The 25,718-nt window shown below is 30.8% G+C and overlaps 4 protein-coding genes across 4 annotated transcripts; 2 read left to right on the forward strand and 2 right to left on the reverse strand.

Moving 5' to 3' along the window:
- The first annotated feature begins 1 nt into the window (after window position 1).
- On the forward strand, window positions 2-9,448 carry LOC126769747 (uncharacterized). Its single transcript, XM_050488664.1, has 4 exons — window positions 2-93; window positions 5,158-5,371; window positions 5,814-5,974; window positions 7,729-9,448. Exons 1-4 carry the CDS (start codon window positions 67-69, stop codon window positions 9,403-9,405), a joined length of 2,079 nt encoding a protein of 692 aa, XP_050344621.1. The 5' UTR covers window positions 2-66; the 3' UTR covers window positions 9,406-9,448.
- A 522-nt stretch (window positions 9,449-9,970) lies between these two features.
- LOC126769346 (nonsense-mediated mRNA decay factor SMG9-like) lies at window positions 9,971-14,411 on the reverse strand. Its single transcript, XM_050488040.1, has 8 exons — window positions 14,221-14,411; window positions 13,919-14,144; window positions 13,337-13,471; window positions 12,826-13,089; window positions 12,231-12,447; window positions 11,419-11,604; window positions 10,713-10,879; window positions 9,971-10,229 (listed from the first exon to the last, which is right to left on the reverse strand). The coding sequence occupies exons 1-8, from the start codon at window positions 14,254-14,256 to the stop codon at window positions 10,027-10,029; spliced, it is 1,434 nt and encodes a 477-aa protein (XP_050343997.1). The 5' UTR covers window positions 14,257-14,411; the 3' UTR covers window positions 9,971-10,026.
- Window positions 14,412-14,907: 496 nt separating this feature from the next.
- LOC126769353 (uncharacterized) lies at window positions 14,908-21,180 on the forward strand. Its single transcript, XM_050488053.1, has 5 exons — window positions 14,908-15,250; window positions 15,717-15,859; window positions 17,007-17,085; window positions 17,483-17,692; window positions 17,945-21,180. The coding sequence occupies exons 1-5, from the start codon at window positions 14,951-14,953 to the stop codon at window positions 18,038-18,040; spliced, it is 828 nt and encodes a 275-aa protein (XP_050344010.1). The 5' UTR covers window positions 14,908-14,950; the 3' UTR covers window positions 18,041-21,180.
- Window positions 21,181-21,804: 624 nt separating this feature from the next.
- On the reverse strand, window positions 21,805-25,515 carry LOC126769361 (general odorant-binding protein 19d-like). The gene is made up of 5 exons (XM_050488063.1): window positions 25,319-25,515; window positions 24,133-24,300; window positions 23,334-23,451; window positions 22,330-22,418; window positions 21,805-21,841 (listed from the first exon to the last, which is right to left on the reverse strand). The coding sequence occupies exons 1-5, from the start codon at window positions 25,367-25,369 to the stop codon at window positions 21,821-21,823; spliced, it is 447 nt and encodes a 148-aa protein (XP_050344020.1). The 5' UTR covers window positions 25,370-25,515; the 3' UTR covers window positions 21,805-21,820.
- Between the last annotated feature and the right edge of the window lie 203 nt (window positions 25,516-25,718).

The following is a 25,718-nucleotide window of genomic DNA, read 5'->3' on the forward strand; positions in this document are numbered from 1 at the left end:
CAATATATGTCAAGTCTGTGATATTTTCAAGTTAGTTTTATAGTTTTGTTTAAGTGTCGTTCAAGAATGGCTTTTAATTTCGATAGCGGGCAGGTAAGCAATTTATATACAATAATTTATAGTTAAATGGTTTAATAGGTATATTATATTGATTAATTGATTACTATGCACGCTGCTAGTGAGTATCCATTTTAACCCTTTTTTAAAACTTGTGGTAATTTTAAGCATTACGTCATATGAACAATTAGCGACGAGGTTTTAATGTATTTAGGCTCCATGATGGTATACCATAGCCCACAGCCCATGGTATACCTTCCCAAAACCTTATAAAAACCGGAACATTAATTATTATTAACATTTTAAATAATAAAATAATAGAGATTAGAGTTAGATAATGGTAAACATTCTTTAGAATATGAAGGTTCAACATTAAAGGAAAATCTAGATTTATCTCGTATCTCGATATCTAGGAATTTCTCGTTTTAAGTTCGTGCGTCTTTTGCTTCGCATTTGTTTCCCTTCATTAAGGCACATTATTACTTTCAATAGCACGAAGAGATTTAAATACTTTCTAGATGATCGATCTCAATAAAAATGTCTGATATATAATTTATATAACTATAGAATATTTATGAATCGTTTACTGTAGATACTTAGTCCAATTGATCATCCAGATCTATTTGATTTAACATCACTAATCCCATATATTTTTTAACACCACTGCACCTGCAACGCCCATTAACGTCCCCCGTCCATTTTCACGACGAACATTTTTTATTTGTGAGCAAATTGTAATTCCTTTAATCCAACTTAGATACATCCAATTACATAGTAAACATGATTTAACGTTTGGATTTATTTGAAAGTTACACTTATAACTATAAGAATAGAGTACCAAATTGGTTAACTCGTTTTTTAGTCAGTAACAATGGAACATTGAAAGGGGCTGATTCTATTTCAAAAAGAATGACTATTTTTCACGCTTTTGTGTACGGTGTTAATCCATGTTTGACGTTAGTCGGTGGTCTTTAGTTAATAGTTATCATTTATCTCCAATGAATTGTTTTTTATTATTTTTATCAAAACACTTTTTTTGGTATAACTGAAATTAAATATTAATAATATAAAATAAGAGAGCATCTACTTAAGTAAGATATATTTAAAATATATTTATAAGTATTATACTAGGTACTAATACTGCAAATAATCGTAGTCCCGTGCGCTTTTTATGCAAAAGCTGACGCAACTAATATCACAACATGCTTTGTTTGTAATTGTGTATAAAAAACCGCAACAGAATATCTTTGTTACATAAGTCACAAAAAATAACGGTAAATTAAATAGTTGGTTTAAGCTTCTCTCGTAAAATAAAATTTTTGTTTGGACTTTGCAATTTTGACCAATAATTTCGGTTTTATGACATTTAATGACACAGTAAATATTAAATTTATGATTTAAATCTATAGAGCTAAAATAGTAAAGTATTCGTGTGAGGTCGGAGCTGTTATTTAGTCTACGCATATATTCGTCATAACATTACTTTCTTGGAGTCGGTTACAAGTCAGATCGCGTGATTTATGTCCGGAAATGATTTCGTGACATGACCGAGCTCTTGCCTCGAAACTCGAGTGCAAATATTTTTCTAGACGACCTCCAAGCGACGAAAATAGTTTGACGATTGTACTCATAAATTAGTATGTCAAATGGGTATCATGTAAAATATTTTGGAAAGATTATATAAAGTAGGCTTTTTTAAAACGGTTCATTTAGCTTGCCCTGTTTGTTGGTTCATTTTCTTCTTTAAACTAATAATTCTCCCTTAATGTATCTTCCCATTACTTTGATTGAGTTAAGTTTAGTAGTATGAAATGTGTCTACCTGTTTTTAGGAAGGTATAAAGTATATTAATAAATGTATTTAATGTCAATAAAGCTATATCTTAAAATTTATTTTAGAAGCTGTGCCCGCGGTTCTACCCGCGTATAACTTAAAGAAATCACTGGAGCAGATATATATTTCAGTATATACAACATTTTCAGTTTTATTTTCGTGGTATATTGATATTTATTGGTTTTCGCCGCACCTGGAACTATATAGGGCAACATACAATTGGCCATGAGAAATACAACATTCCCTTAAATATATTCCGACATACTTTAATGTATTTGCCTGTGCTCATTTATTGTGACTGCAAATGATAACTTCATAGGAAAGTGTCTCCTTTTGAAACTGAAAGTTAAATTTGTGTATTAAAAAAAATATGTATCGACTAACCGACTAAGTATAAATTTAACAAAACAACAAGAAAAAAATATTTGCGGCAATGAAATGAAATACCTACCTAACCTATAAACATCAACTTACAACGCTATTTAACTTTATTTTATTAACTTTAACTTATCTCGCAAGGATTAAAATGAAATCTTGCATAAATTTTGTTAAGAAACATTAATTACTTGTTCAGAACAAATTATTTTAATTACTTTTGAATAAGACAAGTGTCGCAGTCGCTTAAGTGCTGAATATTGGGCTAAAACTGTTGTCATATTTGTTAAACTTAATGTTCATTCTGTTTTCAATTACAAGACATAGTACGAATCACTTTAATTTTATGGAAATTCTTCATTTATTAAAATAAAAACTTAATAGTCGTAGTTGTAGTTAGTTTTCACTTAGTTTCTTTTCACTTTCTTTCTATAGTTTAATTAGTGTAATTTTTACTACATATGATACTGCAGTGTCAAGGTAACAAAGGTGTGGGAGTTTGGAGGTATAAATAGAGTAAGTAATTTAAGCCTTTTAGCTGATTAAGTCTACTTAGGTTCATGGTCTCTCTGTGACCTTAACGTGACCATCTTTGCTATTAGAAGAATTTAATCGTAGTTTAAAACAAAGTAATTACGTATTCATGACTCTAAGGTTACAAATTCCTAACTTATCTATTTGTGGACTTGCACTTAAATAATGTCAAAGTTATAGTTGAAAAAAGTCAGAGCATATTGTCGACAAAGTATCATTAACGAATAATTTATTTATAACATTGTTTTTTTACGAAAACTATCTAAATGTTATGTGCCTATTGTCTACAATTCCGATATCGATTTCTGATATCGACTGGAGATTTGATGTAAATAGGCCGAAAATGGTTTTGCACAAAAAAGGGATCAAATTTAGAAAAATGAAAAATGGGTTAATAAAACTAGCAACCATACGTGTAACGTGATACTACTAATACTAGTATTAAATTAAATTTGCCTCATTGGTGTATTAGCTAACTTATAAGACTGCAGATCCTGAGGTTCTTCGTGTCGGCTTAAAAATAATTCAGAAGAGTCAACATTGCTTATCCTTTTGTTTTCTCGCTGTGGAAACCTTCAGAAAGGTACCCGGGTCCCATGGGGGTGGAACCGAGTTATGTGGGATTCTTACCCACTACCACTGCGATGGCCGTCCTCAGCACGGATCGGAGAGGCTGCGGGATCGTGTTGATATAACGCATCCGCGGCCTCTTCTGCTGGGCTCCGTTCCTGGCTTGGCGGAGCTCTCCTCAGGGGGAATGGAATGGTGGTGAAGGTAATCTCGCTCGGGGGGAGCGAGATTACCGTACGCACTCCTAGCTAGTGCGTACGGTAGCGCGAAGCCATCCGTCCTCCTCAGGGCCGTCTGAAATAAGACACGCGAGGCCCCCACCTCACGCATAACATTGCCTATCTAGGACAACACGTAAAAATCATTGATGCAGGATCAACTTTCTAAGGTCGGAATGCCGTCCCATCGCATTGTGAAAATGAGAGAGTAAACAGTGTACCTGTGCTAGCATATACACTTGAGAACCACAATATCTCTTGCGCAGTTGACTGTACTCCGTTGTAAATGGCCACCGTTACTGAAAGCGATAATCGGTATTAAGTAATGATGATGTACATCATCATCATTAAAGTGAGCCAGTGTAATTACAGGCACAAGGAGCATAAAATCTTAGTTCCCAAGGTTAGTGGCGCATTGGTATGTAATGTATAAGCGATGGTTGTCATTTCTTACAATACCAATGTCTAAAGGCATTGGTGACCACTTACCAACAGGTGGCCCATACGCTCCTCCACCTTCCTATTCTATATAAAAAAAAACGAATATTTGTATTCTACATATTCATAAAATATTATTCATTATATACACAAGGGTGGGACAAGATAATTCTAAATTATTGCGGCAATTAAATTGAGGCAAATCTCCGAGTGACATATACGGGGTAAATAATAATTTGCAACCCTTTGTTGAGAAAAGGGATGATGATTATGACGCCTCACATAGCGGAGCGTGCATTGACACCTGCTCAATGTGACTGGTCACGTGTGACACGCTATTATTTTTTTAATCTGTAATTTTGTGTAGCAACTTTGCATCTGTAGGTGTTAATGATGTATTAATTTAATTTTAGATTTGATAGTATCTTAATTATTTTATATTTTATCGGTCTTATCAATGTAAATTATTTGGCAAATAATGGCCACCTGAATCATTTCTTAATATATTTTATAATGTTTATTACATGGTTACATTTTTGGTATTTTAGTTTTTGCCAGAAACTTACTACATTATTTTTAAAGAAGACACATTACTCCTAAAATCAGCTATTTGTAATTTTGAATCTTATGATTTGTATTTTTTGTTGATTAAAATTTAATATGAATGGCGGTGGCACGTGCGTCACGCCGCTCGCGGTCGCGTGTCTCCCTTCATCGGGTAGTCAAAAGTTGTATCAACTATTTATGGCTTGCAGAATTATTTACTATACATATACGGTAGCAAATGTTTTCTTTGGTATAAAATGTCACCAAATTTCAGAATATGACAAGTAGATGTGAATATGGCTTTTAGCGAATTTATTGGCTTTTTGTTCCGGTTCTTAGACGTTGTCAAATGAAAAGATTTTGTGATAGTTTAGCATTATTTTTAATATTCAGAATATCAGAAATAGTTTGAGGTAGGTAGTATCTAGTAGTAGGCAGATCTATGTGTCTAGTAGGTAGTATCTAGTAGTAGGCAGATCTATGTGTCCAAATTATGAATTATATGACAACCAGAAAAATAAATCGACATTTTATGTAAACAAACCGATAAAAAATCATCTCAATCAACGAAATATCTTACTTTCAGTTCAACAAAGAGTCAACTCCGAAAAGGCTTGGTAACTGGCAAGTACCACGTTGGGCGCCAACTCGAGCTCGTCCAGTGGAAATGCGGCCAAATCCAAAACCAATATGTGATATAAACGGTCGCTTCTTACCCGGAGCGCCGCGTGGAACCTCAAGATGCTTTGGACACTACACTGGAACGTGGGATTTACCTCGGAAGATAACAAGGAAAGTCGGTAATGATATAAAAAAATATTTTACTAATATACTAACAGACGCCTAAAAAATTATATACTTTAGGTACGTGAAATATAGACAACATAAAATTATGTAACTAAGGTGACTATAATCCGGATATATAGTTTCAATTATTTTTATTTACATTGCGCGGTTTAAATCAATTAATGTACATCTACTCCATAAATCGTTATTGTGCCTTTCTTTGGTCGTATAATTTCGACGTTTTATATGTTAACAAAGATACTTCCTCGTTCGATTTTATATTACGTGTTACGAAGTAGTTTGCTTTTTGTAGATGTTTGTCGACCAGAAACATATACCAGGAGTACACAAATCGGTTCTTTTGTTTATACCTATTTTGCACGCAAATCGTAAACGATTTTACGTTATGTTTTTTTTTAGAAATTGTCGTGTAAATTTATTATTCTTTATTTTCAGCTGAAGATTTAACGAAGGAACCACCGGCGGGAAGATTCCCAGATTGGCTGAATCTTCGTGTACAAAGACAAAAGTCACTGGTTTCGGCGCCAACACGCCTGCGCGCAGAAAAACGCGGTAAAGCGGAGAAGGAGCAGTCGCCAGATGATCAGACATTCATAGTAAGTTAGAGAAGTTAAACGTGACATTGTGTAATTATTCTTAAACGACATTGTTGTAAAAGAAAAAATCATTTTATGCATCCAGTATAATAAACGTTTTATAATTTGTAAGTGTAATAATAGGTAATTTCGTTTTTTTTATTATAAATAACAATTCTTTTCTTAATCCACTTACACACGTAGGTAATCTACAATTAACTACTTAACTAAAACGAAAGAATATGTAAACTTAGTTATTTTAAAGTTTTGTTAGGCTTTTTTTTAATGTTGTAGCGGTAAACTTCGCTTCTTGAGGTTTCGCGATAAATATGTAATTATTTATCAAATTTATAACTCTTACTTTGATTTTATTCACTGCCATAGCTTTCGTTGTGCATCATTCATCATATCATTGTCATTAGTAGTTTTTTATAGTTAATGTTATTAGCAGATGTTATCGTAAAACAATGATTTCTTTTCAACAAACATTTTCCTATAGCTTTCAATTTCCAAATACTTTCATATTTCCTCATCGATCGTCATTCAGCTTTTGCGTGGATAGGTATAGTAATAATTTAAAAAATCAGTTAAAGAATTAAATAATAAAATATAGCAAAGTACATTATTATTATATTATTAGAACAATATTTAATAAATAAAACATTAAATATTATTATCAATAGTAATGTACTTCAATGTTAATTAAATTACTTTATATATTAAAATTATCTTATTATATTCTTTATATCAAAGGTTAAAATTAAATTTAGCTATTTATCACTGTCTATGTATCGTAATTGGGAAAAAAAATTTAAAAACCGATAAAAAAAAATGTTTAAGTAACTCCTTACTTTGAGAAATGTGTTAAAAAGTGGTTATTACGCTTACAATTTAAAACTGTAAGCTATTAGTTTTATGTTTTGTCTGCAGCACACCTGCGTTTTAGACAGATAATTTTGACTAAAGATAATTATTGGTCGTGATAACGAATTATTACGAATAATTTATGTTTCGGTAATAATATAGCTTGCTTGATCATTTATGTGAAGTATTTTGTTGCTAAGGCCCTTCTGTCCGTAATCACATCGGTCATTAACATATAATAATAAGATAATAATTCTACATACTAAATCAATTCATTTTAAATTACCGCATGAAGCGCCGCCGCTAATGAGTTTGACTGCCATTAGTCCAGCTTATAAGGCCGCAGACCTTAGAAGCCTAATAAAAAAACCTCAACCTAATAAGAAAAGGTTTTAAATTCTTATTAGCAGTCCGAAGTCTGAAAGTTATTCTTCCGTGCTCTTCCGACTTCCTGAGTCGAGATGGAGTAGTGGTTAGAACGCGAGAATTTTAACCGATGATCGTAAGTTCAAACCCGTGCAAAAACCACTGAATTTTACTGTATTTGTTTATAATTCATCTTGTGCTGGACGGTGAAGGAAAACATCGTGAGGAAACCTACATGTGTCTAGTTTCATTGAAATTCTGCCACATATGTATTCGGATTTCGTATTTCTATGTTGTATAAAATTATTATTACTATACGAAATGCATCGTTCATTCATACCAGATTACAAGACCAATTTCATTTAAAAAATTTTTTAAATAAGTATATCGTTATTATTTTCAAATAAAAATTTTTATACAGTTTTTTATTTTATTTCAGCCAAATCAATGCCCATTTCACAAACATAAATTAAAAAAGGGAAAGAAGAAACAATAAAAAAAAATATCAATCCGTGAGCAATCTAAATATTGAGTATACTTAATTTTTTAAATTATTGCATGTCTGTACTAAAAAGGACCAGGACTCAGAGGAAACAAAGAAACATTCAGGTAAGGATTTGAATCTAGATCACGATAACGACAATAAAGAGGACAATAACAATCCCTTAGATTTGATTGCAACCAAAGAACCAGTCGACTGTAATGGTCATGGACCTTACATACCAGGATCTAAAACCGATATAGACAAACGACATGAGAATTACGACCTTTTAGTAAAAAACGCTGTTGAACAACTGCATGGGCCACAAGAAGATCCAACTGACCAGTTTTGGCGAAAAGTAGCAGAAAAGGCTACGAAAGATGACAAAAATCGTGATAATATGAAATATAATAAAAAAAGTGGAACACCGAAATTGCCATACGTGAATGTTACACAGAATTTTCAATTTGCTAAGAAAATGCATGCAGGTAATTTAGAACACGAACCATTACCCGATACTTTGGGATATCGTAATATGACTAAGGTGGGAGAACATAGAGATTCGGATGTCGTCGTGAAGCCTTATGCTATAGGTTGGAAAGGTTACGGTGCATCAGGGCCAACATGCTGCACAAAAATGCGCGTTCATCGACCTAAAACCTGTGATCCGAAAAAAAATGACGGTGGCGCTGATGAACATAAACAGCGCCCAGCAACATCTGCTTTGGATTTAGGAGCTGAGTACAAGAAACCCATGTCTTTAATGGATTTGGCGATTTGTTGGGATTTTAAGGCAGATGATCCAAAGAGGGAACCCAGACCACCAAAACACATCGACGGCTCGAATGGGTCGCAGGCGCCGGCCGTTTTTACAGTGGTAAACACACCTAAGGAAGAAGTAAGTGAAACAGTATTAGCACACGCATACCCTATCTTTAATGAAAACCAAAACTTGGATAATGTGGGACGTCATAGTGTACCACATTTTGAAAAAGATATGACTAAAGACAAACGGAAGGAATCTTGTGATGTGCAGTATTGTCCACAGCATAATCAAAGCGAAAGAAGTGTAAAATCTCGCTCGTCAAGTAGAAAAAGTTCTATTCAATCTGGTGGAAAACCACAATGTGATGGCATTAATGGGTGTGGTACTCTTACCGATACTAGTCAAAATTTAAACCGTGAAAATTCAAAACCGGAAATAAAGCACACAAAAGAAGCTTGGAATACTGATAAGAGTAAAAATTCTAAATATGATATAAATCGTAATCGTCATAGCTTGGAGTCTTATGAAAAAACACCTCTGGCCCAGGGGAAATTACACCAAAGTTCACCAAAGGAATCCGAGACGTCGAAACATTCTCCCAAAGAGTCATCTAAAAATAGTGAAACTACTAACACAAATGCCAAACATAAGCATTGTTTTTCCTGTAACGGGGTAAAAGTGCTAGAAGAAAGGAAACAAAAAGATGATTATAAATTCGCGTTTAAAGCAGGTAACCCAAATTCCGTTCAAAGCACTAGCTCTAATGACTCGAAGGAATTGAAGATACCGAAGATGCGTCATCCATATACAAAAAAGTCATATACTATTCCTACTTTAGCTCCCCCCTTTAGTATTTGGCGAGACGCCAACGCTACAGGATATCCAGAACATTGGAGACTGGCAAGTGTATACCAACACGCATACAAACCACCTGAACAACGAAGGAAACCTCTTATCGAAAGTGTTTATCAATAAAAATATTTGAATGAATACAAAATTGCGTACCAAGCTTGTGATTGAGTGCAATAATTAAAATATAAATATTCCATTGACTAATTATTTTTATTATTTAAGACGTTAAACACCTGCGTTCTTATCTGACGATGTTGATTCACTTTTTATCAGTTCCGTAATCTAGACCATACGTTGAAAAGTAAATCAAATAATATTAACTTTAAAAATAAATCAATAATTTAAAAAAAATATATATATAATAGACTGTCTAGCTATCACAAAACCAGTCCCAAAGCCTATGAAAAATATCATTCGAGATTTGTATTATTTACATAAGCTTATTTGTATACTTTAAAAAACGAAATAATATTTTACTCTCACACAAATAATGTTTTTACTCTCACCTTTTTCATTCTTTGTAAGGATAGGAAACATATAATACATGTTTCCAATTCAAAATAGTTTCTAGATTCCACTATGAAATGCATCAAGCTGATCGACATTACATATTCAAAAGTAACAAATTTTAGTAAGTTTTAATGACAGTACAAAAATAAAATTAAGAGTATATATATATAGAGCTTTAATTAATATTAAATACTTAAACTATACAAAAATTATAATATTTTATGGTAACATTGATTACGGCAAAAACCGTTCATATTCCATAAAAAATGTGCACTTTCGTATCGTTTCCCACGCTTTACTGCAGTACTGGAACCATCCCTTTTCAGATAAGTTTGGTACATTAGTTATTTGATGCCTGTTAACGCCAAGGATCATCCATCGAAGACGCTTCGCTAATTCTTCAAAAGAGGGATGACCACGGTATATATCGTGGTTTTCTAAAAGATGATATAAATGTATTGATACATACACATTTAAAATACTTCTTTGACTTATGAAAATGAACTTTATTTTAACCAAAGTAAAAACTACGAGTAAATTTTGCCACAATAAACTTCAATAGTGAAATATATAATACAATAATAACCTTGAAATCACACCAATTTATGTAAGATAATTAAAGCAATCGATTTTCAAAAATTATTAAGTTAATAGGATCACTATTGGATAAACATGTAGCATTTTATCTGACACATGCAGGTTTCCTGACAATGTTTGCCTTTACCATCGAGCACGAAAATTCACTGAAGTTTGCCCAGGTTTGATCCTGCAATCTTCGTTTAAGATTCACATGTTCAAGTTTCACTGGGCCATCTCGGCTCTCACTATTAATAGCTAATTTTCCTAACCTTCTTTGTTTTACTATTTCTGCTTAATTCAATACTTTCGTTAAAGCTATTAATCAAAATAAAATAACTTACCGAAATCATCATATATCTCGGGTAACAAAAACAAATTTATTGGAGTACCACAAGTTTGAACATTAAATGACTTGCACACACTATCTATATTCAGACCGTTCTTATTTGTATCACTGTATAAGTACATTCCAGAATTTAACTGAAGATTAGACCTCTGGTATGCTTTCCTGTAAAAAAAAATGCAATTATTGTGAGTTTGTTTACTGTTGTGAAACTAGTCTACATATAAAGGTGGAAATCAATTATAAAAATTCTATAGCATGAACCAGTGGGATCATAATATAATCTTCGTAGGATATTAAGCAATATTTCAAAATTTTTGACAACTTATGCAATAATGCTAAGTATAAATCTATACAAATAAATAAAATTAAAGTGTCTGTCTTTGATTTTAAAATAACTCTTTTTAAGGTAATATAGTTATTTGTGAGTTACCAAAACCACCATTTGTTTTATTTTAGACTTCTACTACTCCCTAATAATTTAAGTATTTCACATGCAAATGTCCAAAGACAGAAGCAAAACATGTGAAATGGATTGGGATAAATCAACATAGATCAACAATATTAGAAAAATCGTTAACATTATTTAAGTTTTATATGTTTTAAGAATGTGAAAAAATAACAGTTCATAAATGTGCCATTGTAGGGCAACGGCTTTATGCTTTCGGCTATTAAAATGTAATATCAAATAAAAATATAATTGCCTATAGAGATCCTGCATTGTTTCGACCGCTTCTGGGGTATAATCTTCTAGTTGACACCTGTTATGTAGAATAAGTAAATGTGGATGATTTTCCCCGCTACTCGTGGACTCGGAATTTTCTTGGTTGGTGTTTGCTGCGTTAGATGCTGATAGAGTAGGCTTCAACATTTCTGCTGTTTGAATATAACTGTAATCATAAAAACATTAAAGGTTTTATAAAGGTACATTTTTACAAATATTTGTTCAAAATTATTAAAAAAAAAATATTTCTTCTGATCAATATAATAACCTTATTTAAATGATCAATTCTTGTATATAAATTTATTTAATGTATCTCGGAAACGGCTCTTATACAAATTATTATATCAAATTTTGTATTTAGATAAGGTTTGCTTTTAAAGTTTATTACCATATAAATATTATTATCTTAAATGAAAAAACGCAATTTATAATAAAATATTTTTTTGGGAAATTTTTGTAAAAGTTAACATGAACTACATATTATTTTTAATATAATCAATATTACTGTCATTCTGACAATGACATAATCTTTTATTTAAAGTAGAAATCTTCAATGATACAATGCAATTGTTGGTAAAACAAAATTAAGAAAAAATGCTTAGTTTGCATAAGCCTTTATGGCATGTCACAAATTCGGTCTAATTAAGTTGTGAAAATTTTTGAATGCTAAAATTTTTGTAAAATTTTTAAATTTCTAATATTATCATAAAAATAATTTGATAATCATTTAATTATTTACATTCTATATGCAAATTGCCTTAATATGATTATTATTATATTCTAATTACCAACCGTATAAAATTGTAATCGGTGAACCAATCTTGTACAGTAATTAAAACATGACATATGGACATAAGATATGAAGCAACTTGGAGACAATCCACTGTCATAATGTTAGCACTCCTTGCAGTTACAGGGTTTGTACTTGTTTCTTCTATTAATGAAGGGGACCACAGAGGTTGACAATCAAGTAGAATTAAGCGATCATTAGTAATATACATGTCCACACCTGTAACGTAATTGGCGCAGTGAAATGGAACTTTTTAAAGTTTGCCTCTTAGAATTATTTGAATATTTGTATTTACAGTAAAACTTTCAATACTGCAAAAATATATAATCTCTATTTACCACAAATAGTTTTATTAATGTCTTACTGCAAATTAAGTATGATGGCTACAACAATCTAAAAGTAAAAACATATGCAATTTTAATAAAATGTCTTCAAAATTAATGCTATTGTTATTACATTCATAAATAAATATTTACATATCAAACAAGTTCAAGTATCAGGTTAATATAAAGCATGTAAATAAATCTTGACAAATATTTGGTTTGGTAGAACCCATATTCAGCCCCTTACTAACTATATATAAAATTGTAGAAATACCTTTTGTGCAGTTAACTCCTCGTTCTATATATTCTATATCTTGCATCTTAAATTTAAATATATTATGAACATCTAATGGTTTATCTTGAGGTATATCTGAAAAGCTGAAATTTTCTAATTGATTTTCTACTGGTATTTCGCTTGATTCAAATGCAGTATCCGTAGAAACTTCATGAGATTGTAGTATTTGTGCACATAGATCACTTACTTCTTCATTTTGGGCAATGAGATTTAAAATCATTGATTTACCAACACCCTGAGTGCCTGTAAATGTAATGAGATTGTATCAGTTACAACCATGTATATTGTGAGGAATCAAAAGGAAGTAAATATATATGATGTTGCTATGGAGCCAATGGAATTTATTACTATGGTTCCCAATATTAAACATAATTATGTAATTAACTAAACTCATTCTATGATTGGTCAAAAGTTTAAAATTATTACAGAGTGATTCATTAATTCAGTGAAGACATTAAACATATAATTATTACCACTAAAATGTTCATACCTAATATTCCAACTACTAAATAATTGGTGTTAGAATCGTTGAGAAATTCAAAAGCTGCACTATTAAATTCTAAATTCTCATCTAGCAACTTCACAGGCTCCGTCATTGATTTAAAATTTTGACTGGACTTTTGATCTTAAAAAAAAAAGATTTTATTATTGTATACATTTATACCTTCATACAGATCCACCCTATCAGATCAGAAAATCCACCTAATCATTAACATTTATTATTTTGAATTATTAAAAGTAAATTGTTATTAAAGGTATATTAAGTATACATATTTTTATATTAGCTGGGACTTCTCTAATGACTCTACTCCACCTGATGGTAAATGGTAGTGGAGTCCAAACATGACAATCGCCAGTACAGTTAGGAAGTATGTTCTGCACTAGCCACCCCAGCCTTTTTCATGCCTTGTTTGAAGGAACTCAGGTTGTAACAGCAGGGAAATTAGCATTTTCCTTATAAATAGTACTAAATGTGCTGTATGTAAATATTATGTGGCTAAAATCCACTAAAAAATTATTGATGTAATACAGAAATATTAATTTAATAATCTGATAATGGAATGGATTATACCTTTCTTTTCCTTGTCATTTTGAGTTATTTTAGATGGATGTGGGTTTTCAGTATCTGCTTGTGACTTTGGACTTAGTGGTCTCTCTTCTTTTGGAGTACTTTGTTCACGAGTTTTTAAGATAATAGTGGGTGGTTTGTCCTTTTCGTTTTTCTCTTTAGATTGATCTTTTGGAACCTCACGATCGGATTTTAAAATTACTGGCCTCCTCGGAGTTGATATAGGATCCTGTAAGTTTAATTTGTTTAAATTATAAATAGTTTTTAATTGATAACTACGCGACGGATAATATTATTTTTGGTACCTTAGTCGTTATAATTTTCTTTTTTTTATCTGCCATTCTAAACAGAAGTCTACTAATCTGACCAGATTAAACTAATATAAAGACTAAATAATTTCAGTAATGTTAAAGTGCGTTCATATTTTTATTATATATTTATAGATGTTTAAACCGACTGCTTGACTTAATACATATCATTTATAAGTATAAACAACGCCTCAGAGGCTCAGATAATAAAAATAATTTCCCTGTCTGTCAGTCTCAAATGTCAATTTCTATTATCAGTCAAAGTCAAACACTAAAGACACAGAGTACTACCAATCACAGAGTACATAAGCACTACGTTTTACTATCAAGCTACTGACTAAAACATAGTGGTTATAAATGTATTTTGTGAACACTATATATTTGCTTATCCTTATAGTTATTTTTATACAATAATTCATAGTAGAATAATTTAAAAGTCAAAGTCAAGTCAAAAATTTTCGACTATACAGCAAAATTTGCCATATAATTATGTAAATGTAGGCTCCATGTAATCGATTTTTATGTATATTATACTATAAGATTATATTTTTCAATATTTGTAATAATCGATATAATTTAATTCCATTATTATATTATATTAGTCTTTGGTTAGGATTTTTTTTATATACAACATTTTTGGGGGTACAACATTTTAAAATTTGGCTACATTGTGAGTACCATTTATGATTGTCATTTTACTAGATAAAAATAGTACATAATATCGAAAATGATCAGCGTAAACAATATATATTATTTGTCGATCGTCTTTTATGTGTTTTTATTAAAAACAGTTCATACTGAGGACGTATGTGTAGCCAAAGGACCTTGCTCGTGTGAATACTCTAATGGCACCGGTATTGACTTATCGCTTACTGTTAAAGCAACATTTTATACTACGCAATCATATAAATTAAAGAACAATGGATCACAATACGAATTGAGTACCTATTACTATCATCCGTGCACTGATGTGTTGCTTAAAGTGAACAGTACTGCATCGAATAATACATGCGACAAGCCATTGTCGGTAAGAAACTTCACATTTAGTTTGTTCCTCATCTTCTTGTTATCTAAATTCTTAACATTGATAGATCAATGGTTTATGGTTAAGATAAATAAAGTTGTTATTGAAATAAAATAATGTCATTTAACCATTATGGTTAATTGACATTATTTTTACATTATATCCAACATTCCTCATAAAATGTTGTATGGCACTGTATTTTAGAATTATCGTGATTACATTTGTCCTGGTTTGTCCTGGTTTTCTACATAAGATGGATGCAAATCATCAAAATTGCACAAAGATTTAAAAAACAATAAAAAAATACATTAAAAACATTCATACAGTGTTAGACAAAATAAAATTCACTCAGTTTTATTTTAAGTATCAATCATCAGATAAATAAGATAGCAAATCCTCTGTGATAAAAAAATTTAACACTACAACAAAATATATGATAACCATAAGCTATTATTTACATTCATTTCAGATATGTCGACATAAAACGACTTTGGATTTAGTTGCTAATAATACATTTAAAACAGATGGAGGCAATTATGAATTTTTAGGCAGAACAAATGTTTCTCAGTTCAGTGCTGATGGGAGATCAATTACTTACTTCAATGGCCCATCGTAAGTATAAATTTATTTTATAAAACAGTATTATATACAATAAAAGTAAACCAGTAATGTCTAACTTGGAATGATTACAGTTCATTTCCAAGTCCAATACATTTGAATATTTCGAAAAGTTAATTAAAATGAAGTTAATCTCAATACTTCTATCCAGCAACCTTCATAAGTATTACTTAAAATAGAAACACAAGTAGAAAAACTTGTTTTCTGAATTAATATGTAGCCCAAAGTCATCATTAAACAATTTGAATAATTACAGAACTGGTTTTGATTCTTGTGGTTGTAAAAAGTTTCACATTTCATGTAAATTGTAAATATAATGTATAATATATATGTAACTTTTCTTACATATATTTTTTATTGTGTTTTTATCTGTTCTGATTAAAAAAATATATATGTTAATTCTTTTTACTAACCTAATAGAGATATTGTGTAGCATATTTTATAATTATGGTTTTCACTACATGTTAGTGTTGGTATGGCCTTCTGAAAACTTGTTTGGGTAGTAATCCTCTTATCAGTTATTCTAGAGCTCACATTGTTAATGCTTTGTATTAATGTGTTCAAATTTGAATGGAAATAAGCCAATTTTGATACAATAAGGGGCATAATATCCAAGCTTCTATGTTGCATTTACATTGATTGTGCAAAAAATATTTAGTATTCTGTATGGGATTGAAGGTGGCCGCCGGTGTTACTCTATGTGTTAAGTCAGGGTATAAGCTATCTTACAGTAGCATGCGCAAGCGATCGCCTTGGACACTGGCGAGCCCCACATACTCCGCCACTGTTCCCTCAGGAGAAAATGCGTAATGCGTTTTTCCAGCGATAAAAAAAAAAATAAGCTATCTCATTTCCAAATTTCATCCAAATCCATTCTAGTTTTTGTGTGTAAGAGCAACAAAGAGCCATCCATTGAACCTCACAAATGTTTGCCTTTATAATGTTTGTAGAATAATACCAATATCCATGATTGGTGGTGAGTACTAACAATATGTGGCCCATTGGACTGCCAGCCAAGATTTTATTATATTTTTTTCTGGAAATACTTTCTTGTACATTATAGTAAAATCAACATGTTCATTATAAAAAATATAAATTATAATAATTACATTTTTTTACTACAAATTAACATTGTGTGCAGGGCGACCCTCGTTACGTTAGTTTGTGCTCAAACAGAAGACCAACTACAAGTTCTTTCGGTTTTGGATCCAGATAATATAGTAAGTTGAAAAATATTAAAAATAAAAATATTAATAACCTTCATCCTTGTATTTTTTGGAAAAACATTCCTTTTTTATTATTCATTAATCAACCTTTTAATATTCATATTAATCAATTTCTAAGTGAATAGTGGATACAATTTGAGTAGCAAAAATAATATAAGAATAAACTACATCAATATTATTAATAAATTTATTTACTACTTTGTAACTAAGGAGATAGTTTATAAATACACAAAGTGACATAAAAAGAACAATAGGTGACAATATCAACTAACACACGAGACAAGTGACAAATCCACTAATTTTCTGTATTTATAATGATATTTTGTTCAGGATTATTTAATTATAATGTTTGCTGATCAAGCAGCACTGTCAAGAATTTTTTTTGTTACAGGTACTTTCATTCTATTCAAGACAAGCATGCCTGAAACTTCTTGAAGAAGAGGGACGTTCCTTCGGTTCAACTTTGCTTATAATATTCTTCTCATTTGTGATATTATATCTCGTTCTTGGAATATGCACTAAGAAATTCTTAATGGGTGCAACAGGGATCGAGGTTGTGCCTAATTTGACTTTCTGGTCAGATTTACCGAATCTAGTTAAGGTATGAATTTTTAATAATATATAACATAATTGAAAAACAAATAGATGTACTAAATTGGTAGTTATGTATGATTTATTAATTATTCATCATTATTTTCGAATATTATATTTTTGATTTTTATTTTAGATGGCAATATTTGTTTATGAAATTAGGGTATTGTTTGTTTAATGTTGTTCTGTTTTTTGTTTTTCGTTTTGATGATTTCTTCGTATCTTTAAGGGTGACAGATTTAATTTTAAAATATCGTTTTAGGATGGTTGGGCATTTGCAATCAATGGGTTCAAATTGCCAGCTCGCGGCGCCGGCCCCGTGACGTCACCAGACCCGAACAGCTACGACAGCATATAACATCAAAGCGAAGACCCCCTCAATGAAGGTCAACTTGTATTGATTGAGTAATGTCGTGAAACAATATATAATATGGACTTAAAATTTAAATATTACGTCTTGCCGCTATAATAGTATTCCGACGCTGCAACACGTGGGGATCAATGTAAATGTGGCGTTATGTAATTTATCAAAGCTTAAATATATATAGAGAAAGTAGAATTTTTTTTACCTTATATAATAACTGTTCATAAATTACAATGTATTATTTTAACATCAATAAATAAGCAATATATAATACTGTAGATTTTGCTGAGTATATAGCTCGATAATTGCATTAATTATATGTTGCTTAAACATGTTAATTACGTAATTATTTGACTCAATAATATAATGTTATTATAACCAATTTGTTATATACAATTTAAATTTAGAATTCTCTTTTAACTATTTAAGACATGTCCAGTTTCTGAAACACTGATCACATTAACTAATCCGACTTTAATATGAATGGCAATTACCATTGGGCGGCAGGCCACAATAGATGACCAATGAACGTTGAGTATTTACTTACTTTTCTTAATTTCAATATTTATAATCTGGCACTTAGTATGAGAACTGATTAGAATATTAAATGTTTTATTTTTAAGGGTTGCCATTTTACATAAACTTAAATATATATTTTTATTAATTGATTTTCAAATTTTGGAAGATAGCCGATCTATATTTTTACGAACATATATATACACATCTAAGAATCTCTAGTCTAGATGAATAATTCTTGAAAAAAGCGTAATAAAATATGTAATATAAACCATATATGATATTTACATATTTGTGATGTTAACGAAAAATCCCTAGCAAAGTAATAATTAATATACTTGATATTAAGAACATTTATAGAAGGAATAATCATAACAATTTATTGATTTTCAAGACATGATGATATTACGACAAAGTTTCCGTACTTGCTATAATCCTCTCAATGTATATAGGAATGCTCATTGATTTTGATTTGGATTAGATTTTGTTAGAAGTGAGAAATATGAATGTTAATTTATTGTTTCCAAAAGACGTAAATAATATTTGTTTTCCCGGCAAAAAAACGTGAACAAAGTTCGAAATTATTTTTTTATATTCTAAATAGAATCTTTCTCATAATATCAAGAACCAGCGGTCATAACATATCCGTTTAATTAAGCATGTTATAACCTATACAACCTTCTTTATTTAAATGCAAAAAAATCACGCGGTCCAGCTTAATTTAAATTATACATTTTTTCCCCAATCAAATTGATTTTCTCAGTGTATAATTAATATGCATGGCTGTCGATGCGATAACAGCCAAATTTATTATTGATTAGTTTTACAAATTTCAATCTCGTTCGAATCTTGAAACGAAGTCTGTTTAACGTAACTGTAGTCTAGATGTGTAAATTTTTATGTATATTATGTAGTAATTATACTTGATATTTTAAATCACGTGTAAATTAATCATAATACTGTAGTTGTAACTGTTATGAGTAGAATTTTATGGATGAATTATGGCAATGGCACATTATTTATTCAAATTGTTGTGTAACCTAAAAAAATTATATTAGCTTAAGTAACAATATGTCTATATATATGTACTAGTGTGACGTAAAAACGCTTGGCATTGGTTAAGCAGCTGACAAGTATTTCGATACATGAATAGCTCATGTTTTTGTTATCGATAGATATTTAAGATCGATTTTCGTTACATCGCTTACATCAGTTTCTATATCTACTGCTCGTCTTGCATGTCTACCTCTTGTGATGATGATCAAAATAATATAGTTCTCTCCGTTATTACAAGGCGTATATATATATATGAAATTAAGTTTAAAAATATGAACATGTTGACAGATGCTGTACTATATGGAGTAACTTAAAGCAGAACCTTATCTAAATCCAAAATTTGATCCAAAGGCTTAGAGCTGTCCGAGATATAGATTTCACATAATAAGATAGGTATGTAAGAAGATCATTTACCACATAAGAAAATCATATACAAATTTTACTAGCCAGCTGCCTAATCATTATGCGATTATACTATTATTATCCATATAAATAATGATAACGTACACTCCCGTATAAACACCTACTTAATAATTGTATATAATAAAATTATATAACACTATTAGTCATATTTAATAAAAAATTTAAAACAAACCGAAATACATATTTAAAAGTTTCATCTTTTCGCAGATATTTTTATCATATGTATAGTGGACATTATTATAATAATTCTGTTATATTTTGTCAACATATACATATGTATGCAATTTAACGACTTTTGTTACTGTATTAATATTTATTCTGTGGGTTATTTTGCTTTCTTTGCTATTTATTTCATTATTTACATATCACAGGTATTTTAATTCTTAAAATAAATATTTATTCCTTAACTTTATGAGTAATATGACTTCCAGTAACCTCGAAAAATCTTTTTTTCTATTAAGTAATGTTAAGGGTGAATTATAAAAACTAATTATCATATCTGTTGTATTGTCATTTAATTATAATGTGCCAAGAAATTATTTGAAATATATTAAACAGTATCTAAAAGTGCATAATTTTGTTTGCGGTTTTTGCCTTATCATATATATATTCATTAATTTCTCTACTTTTATAATCTTTGTAATGTGTAATTTTTTTTTAAATATTGTCGTCACCACAAACTTAGGTCGTGATTACCACTAATGAAATCAACAATAATTATGAGATTCCTTAAGTTCATCCCTTCTGATCTGGGTTTATTTTGTGTTCAGTGTCTCTGAGGGCAAGTTGTAATGTATCAGTTTGTGTCACAAACGACTTATTATAACACGTATACTAAATATAAAAAGTCATATACAGTTCGTACTGGTTTGTTGTTGTTTGTACTAAAATGTTTGCGGTAAATCTATCATAACTCGAGGACATTGCGCCCTTTTTGTGTGACGGCATTATATTTTATAATCTCTCGTATTTTTTCTACGTTATACCGTTTGTGATCATTTATATTTTGAAGTGTTTTAAGAGTAAAATATATAATTGTGATTTTATACATAGTTTTATATTCATACCAACTTTATACTTTCGCCTTGCACAAATGAATATGATCTGTGTTGAATCTCTTCAATAAATAATAAAATATATCGTCTTTTTTCTTCTTTCCTATTTTGTAATGGTGCTATTTATTCAGGTGGCGAATCATATTGACGATGAGTTATACTTACAATCCTTACGTTTGTCAATAACATTACGTGTTAAGTATATTTGTTTTTTTTTTTACTTGTTTTCGGATAATCGGTAAGGTGGAAAATGTGTCACGTGACGGTGAAAAGTATTCTTATATTGAATTACAGCCATGCCATGTCTAATGCATCACTTACCGTTAATTAAACAATATTTTTCGTTAAAATACTCGACTGACGTTTTTAACGGTAAGCTATAATCGATTAAGAATTTCATTGTTACATATATTTCGACGGATTTATTGCTAATTGCTTGTGATGTATACAACGATCAAATCATATTTCACAAAATGTAATTAAATTAATGCTATGTAAATAAATACTTTAAAAGTTTTGAAAATAATGAGTTTGCTGACCAAGGCTGAATGCGTATACCTAGATACGTAGGAACTGTCTGCTACCTAATCTTAGTTTAAAGTTTTTAGTGAACTAGTCGTAAAATAAAACAATTTTATAGTCATATGCAATTTATTTGTACTCGGTTATTATAAAAACGTAATAATTTTTATTTACTATGTGTTTCAAGATTTGTCTGTTGTGACTATTGTATTAAAAATCCCATCTGTAAAAAAAAGTTAAAAGTTTTTTTTTTAGAATTACGATATGAACAAAAACAGTTTTATATAAAAAACAAACATAAGAAAATATATTTTCCGTTCAGACTTGATTTCTAATATAAACATGATGAATATATATTTGAATTATATTTTTTCTGCCTGTAAAATATATTGTAGTTTGTTTACTTTACTTATCTCTGAAGTACATTTTAGGTAATCGATTACATCTGCCAATGCAAGTAATGCATTCTACGATTTGATGCCCCACCAACATTGGGAACTGTGATGTTATGGACCTTGTGCCTGTACGCTGGGTCACTTATCCTTCACAAACCGGAACAAAACAATATTTATCGAAAACATTGCTGTTTGACGGTAGAATATATGCTGAAGTAGGTGACCCGGACGGGCTTGACAAAGCCATCAAGTACATTGTGGTATTACTTCGTATTTAGTTTTGATTTCGTGTCACATAGGAATTTGGGTAGCTTACTTTTGGGGCGTGTTCGGTTAAACACGTAGCCAGTAGAGCTGCCCTCTCGCAACCCCCTTTGTCGTCAGTAGGCACTGACGCCTCGTTCACTGTGATTTGATTGATAATATGTAAATTATAAACATTTAATAATATTACAGAGAAAAAAACAGCTAGAGCCGTTTTCCGAGCCAAAGTAGTGTAAACATTGTCAATTACGACTTATTCTGAAAATTAATCGAAAGAAAAACGGAAAAGAAAATTTTTGGTTCGTTTGCGGGCTTGTACTAAGGATCTCGTTTCTGACCTCGAGATAACCACTAGCTAGATCAACGATTAACTCTGGAGGAATAATAGCTATATACTTGAAAAATTAATATTAGACAGAGAATTGATATAGTTAATCTATCCTATATGTTTGTATACTGATCTCGTATGTAGATAACATTCATTGACAAACAAGACAATTCTACCCTATCAAAATTTCCTGTTATGTATTTTGACTAATCGCATTATAAATACCTACACATAGAAGCTAATACACACGCATCGTAATACGCACGTGTAAATATATTGTGCTCTAGTGTAGGCACATGAAACTATTGAATAAAAATTAAGACTGGGTTAAAACTAAATCTAGTTTATACATTAAATAAAAATGTCATCCACCCGTATGAAAATACGTTCGGTAGGTTTTAAGTTCATCGCGTTGAGACAGACAGACAGACTTGGTGGGGGGATTTTGTTTATAGTATGTAGTGATTTTAATTTGAAGAATTTCTAATTAGATTTATTTGTAAAATATAATGTTATAAGCAGTATAGGTCAAACTTTCCTAACGTCATAAGTCAAATAATTTCGTGTCACTTTTGGCGGGAGGCAGCGCGAATTACGGTCAGGCGTATCACTGATATAATTTTTGTAATAATAATTTATAAACCAGATTTTAATAAAAGTATTAAAATTCATTTTGTTTTGTTTATTCTATTACATTAATATTTTTTGTGTACTTTAAATAAACTTACCCTTCAAACAAGTTTCGTACAACTTCTTAGCATTGTCCAATCTGGCTTGGTCACCAGGGTACTCCTTTTCAGACATCTTGTATGCATTTTTGTCGTTAAACATTCCTTTATCGTCAATCTATAATGAACATATGGGTAAGTATGCTTAACACGTATTTATATAACATGTTTTTTTGTTTTTGAATGTTGTTTTACAAAATATAGACTAAGGCGAACAGTTCACGTGATAAAAATGAAACTCTTAAATGCGTCCGAATATTTGTTTTGTATCTAAAGCCATCGATGACATTTCGTTATTTCAGAAAAAAATTAGCTCTTCGATTTAATAAAAATCACTTATTAATTTATTGTGCGTATTGTATGCTGAAAAAATAGATCTTATGTTTTGAATTAACAATATGAATTATTTTCAATAAATAGCTATTGAGTAATTATTGTTATAATATAAAGAATAAAAAATGGACGAGCCGTTCTTCTCTATCGTTAGAACACATGAATCTTAACCGAAGATTGCTCATTCAAACCCAGGCATCACAGAGTTTTCATGTGCTTAATTTGCGTCATTAATTCATCTCGTGCTGGGCTGTGAAGGAAAAAATCGTGAGGAAACTTGCCACATTTGTTCCCCCAAAGCTCATTGGAGCAGCATGGTGAAAAAAACTCCTTTACGTCAAGAAATGTGGAGGCTTATACCCATCAGTATGACATTTACAGGCTGTAACCTAGACAATTGTCCATATTTCTATCAATTGTTCATATATAACGTTCAAACGCTAAAAATAATAACATAACTGTTTACCCAATCAACTTTTTTGAAAAGGCAAGCTACGAGGCACTTGGCGTTCTGGTGGTTGGGGATTTTATGATTTTTCATCATGTCTATTTCATCTACTGTGACTGGATGCTCCTTGCTGCACTCCAGCGCTTGCATGAGGAACCACTTCTTTATATCTTCGTCGGACCGAGACTGAAAGATTTCGGAAAATAATGAATACTAATGCTAATGCTATCCTTTGTTTCTATGCAACGTAGTTGCGATTCTGCTTAGAATGTAACAGTTTGCGAGGACGTGATAGCGCAAGGCTGGAAGAGCGACTTTTTGTGGGATGAAATTAGTGTCTCATAGAGCTTCTTACCAGCGCATTGGACACAATGTCATAGGATTAATGGAAAGGATGGCGTAATATTTTTATAATTTCATTAGATAGATATGGGAGAGTAAAAATAGGCACATGTAAACTAATCTATTGAATCAAAAAGAATGAAAAAGGGACATTTCCGTACATCGTTCCTCAACGTCGTATCCAAATTAAATATATTTGTCTAATTTCCACATCTATTGGCACTCCAAATCCTAATTCTATCCCTTTTTATTATATAGCTTTTTATTCAAATACACAGTATGTTGCTTACTCGGTACAAAATATTAATACAGCTTAATTTAAATAAATAATAGTTAAAAAACACTTATATTATTTGTTTTTATATATTTAAGTTATAGACGGATGAGGAAATGGGCCACCGGATAGTAAGTGGTCATCACCGCCCATAGACACATTGGCGAGGTAAGAAATAATAACCAATCCTTAACTCACCAATGCCCCACCAACCTTGGGAACTGAGTCCCTTCTGCCTGTAGTTACACTGGCTCACTCACCCTTCAAACCGGAAAGCAGTAATACTAAGTATTGCTGTTTAGCAGCAGAATATCTGACGAGTGGGTGGTACCCACCCACACGGGCCTGCACAAAGTCCTACCTACACTACACTATACTACACTACCTACACTAGGTATACTGTTAGTATTTATATAAATTTCAAATACTTAAATTATTAGTAGTTTTGCCGATTGATTTAAAATTAACATGTCGGTGACGCGAAGCCACGAGTTTATCCCCTACGATAAACCAGAGCAACGCGCTTGTAGAAATTTTCACTTCAAAAATAGTCAAATGTTGAACGTATTAAAAAGTTTCTTTACTTACAAATGCGGTTCCGACAAAACAACACATAAATAAAATTGTTAAAGTTGTCATTTTGTTTACAGTTGAACGTTTACTACCTCAAATTTCGATCAAAAAAACTTTTTATATGTTTTCATTTTTAATCGAGGATCGTTATACACAATAGTTATGCAGATAATGTTATTTTAATATTTTGGTTATTAAGAACATTATTTTCTGTTAATGTTTTTTGTTTGTGCGTTTATTTCGCTGCGTTTTAACGGGTATTATCGTACTTCTTTGGTTTTAAATTTGTTATAGGCATATATTTGTCAATAATAATCCACTTGTTAATTATTATTATTAACCTATTAATAATTTTAGTTGTAAATTTTTTTTACGCTACATATAAATTAAAAATCTTGCGTCTAGAACATTCCGA

Source organism: Nymphalis io, chromosome 7 (assembly GCF_905147045.1).
Source record: "Nymphalis io chromosome 7, ilAglIoxx1.1, whole genome shotgun sequence".
In the NCBI taxonomy this organism is placed as follows: Eukaryota; Metazoa; Arthropoda; class Insecta; order Lepidoptera; family Nymphalidae; genus Nymphalis; species Nymphalis io.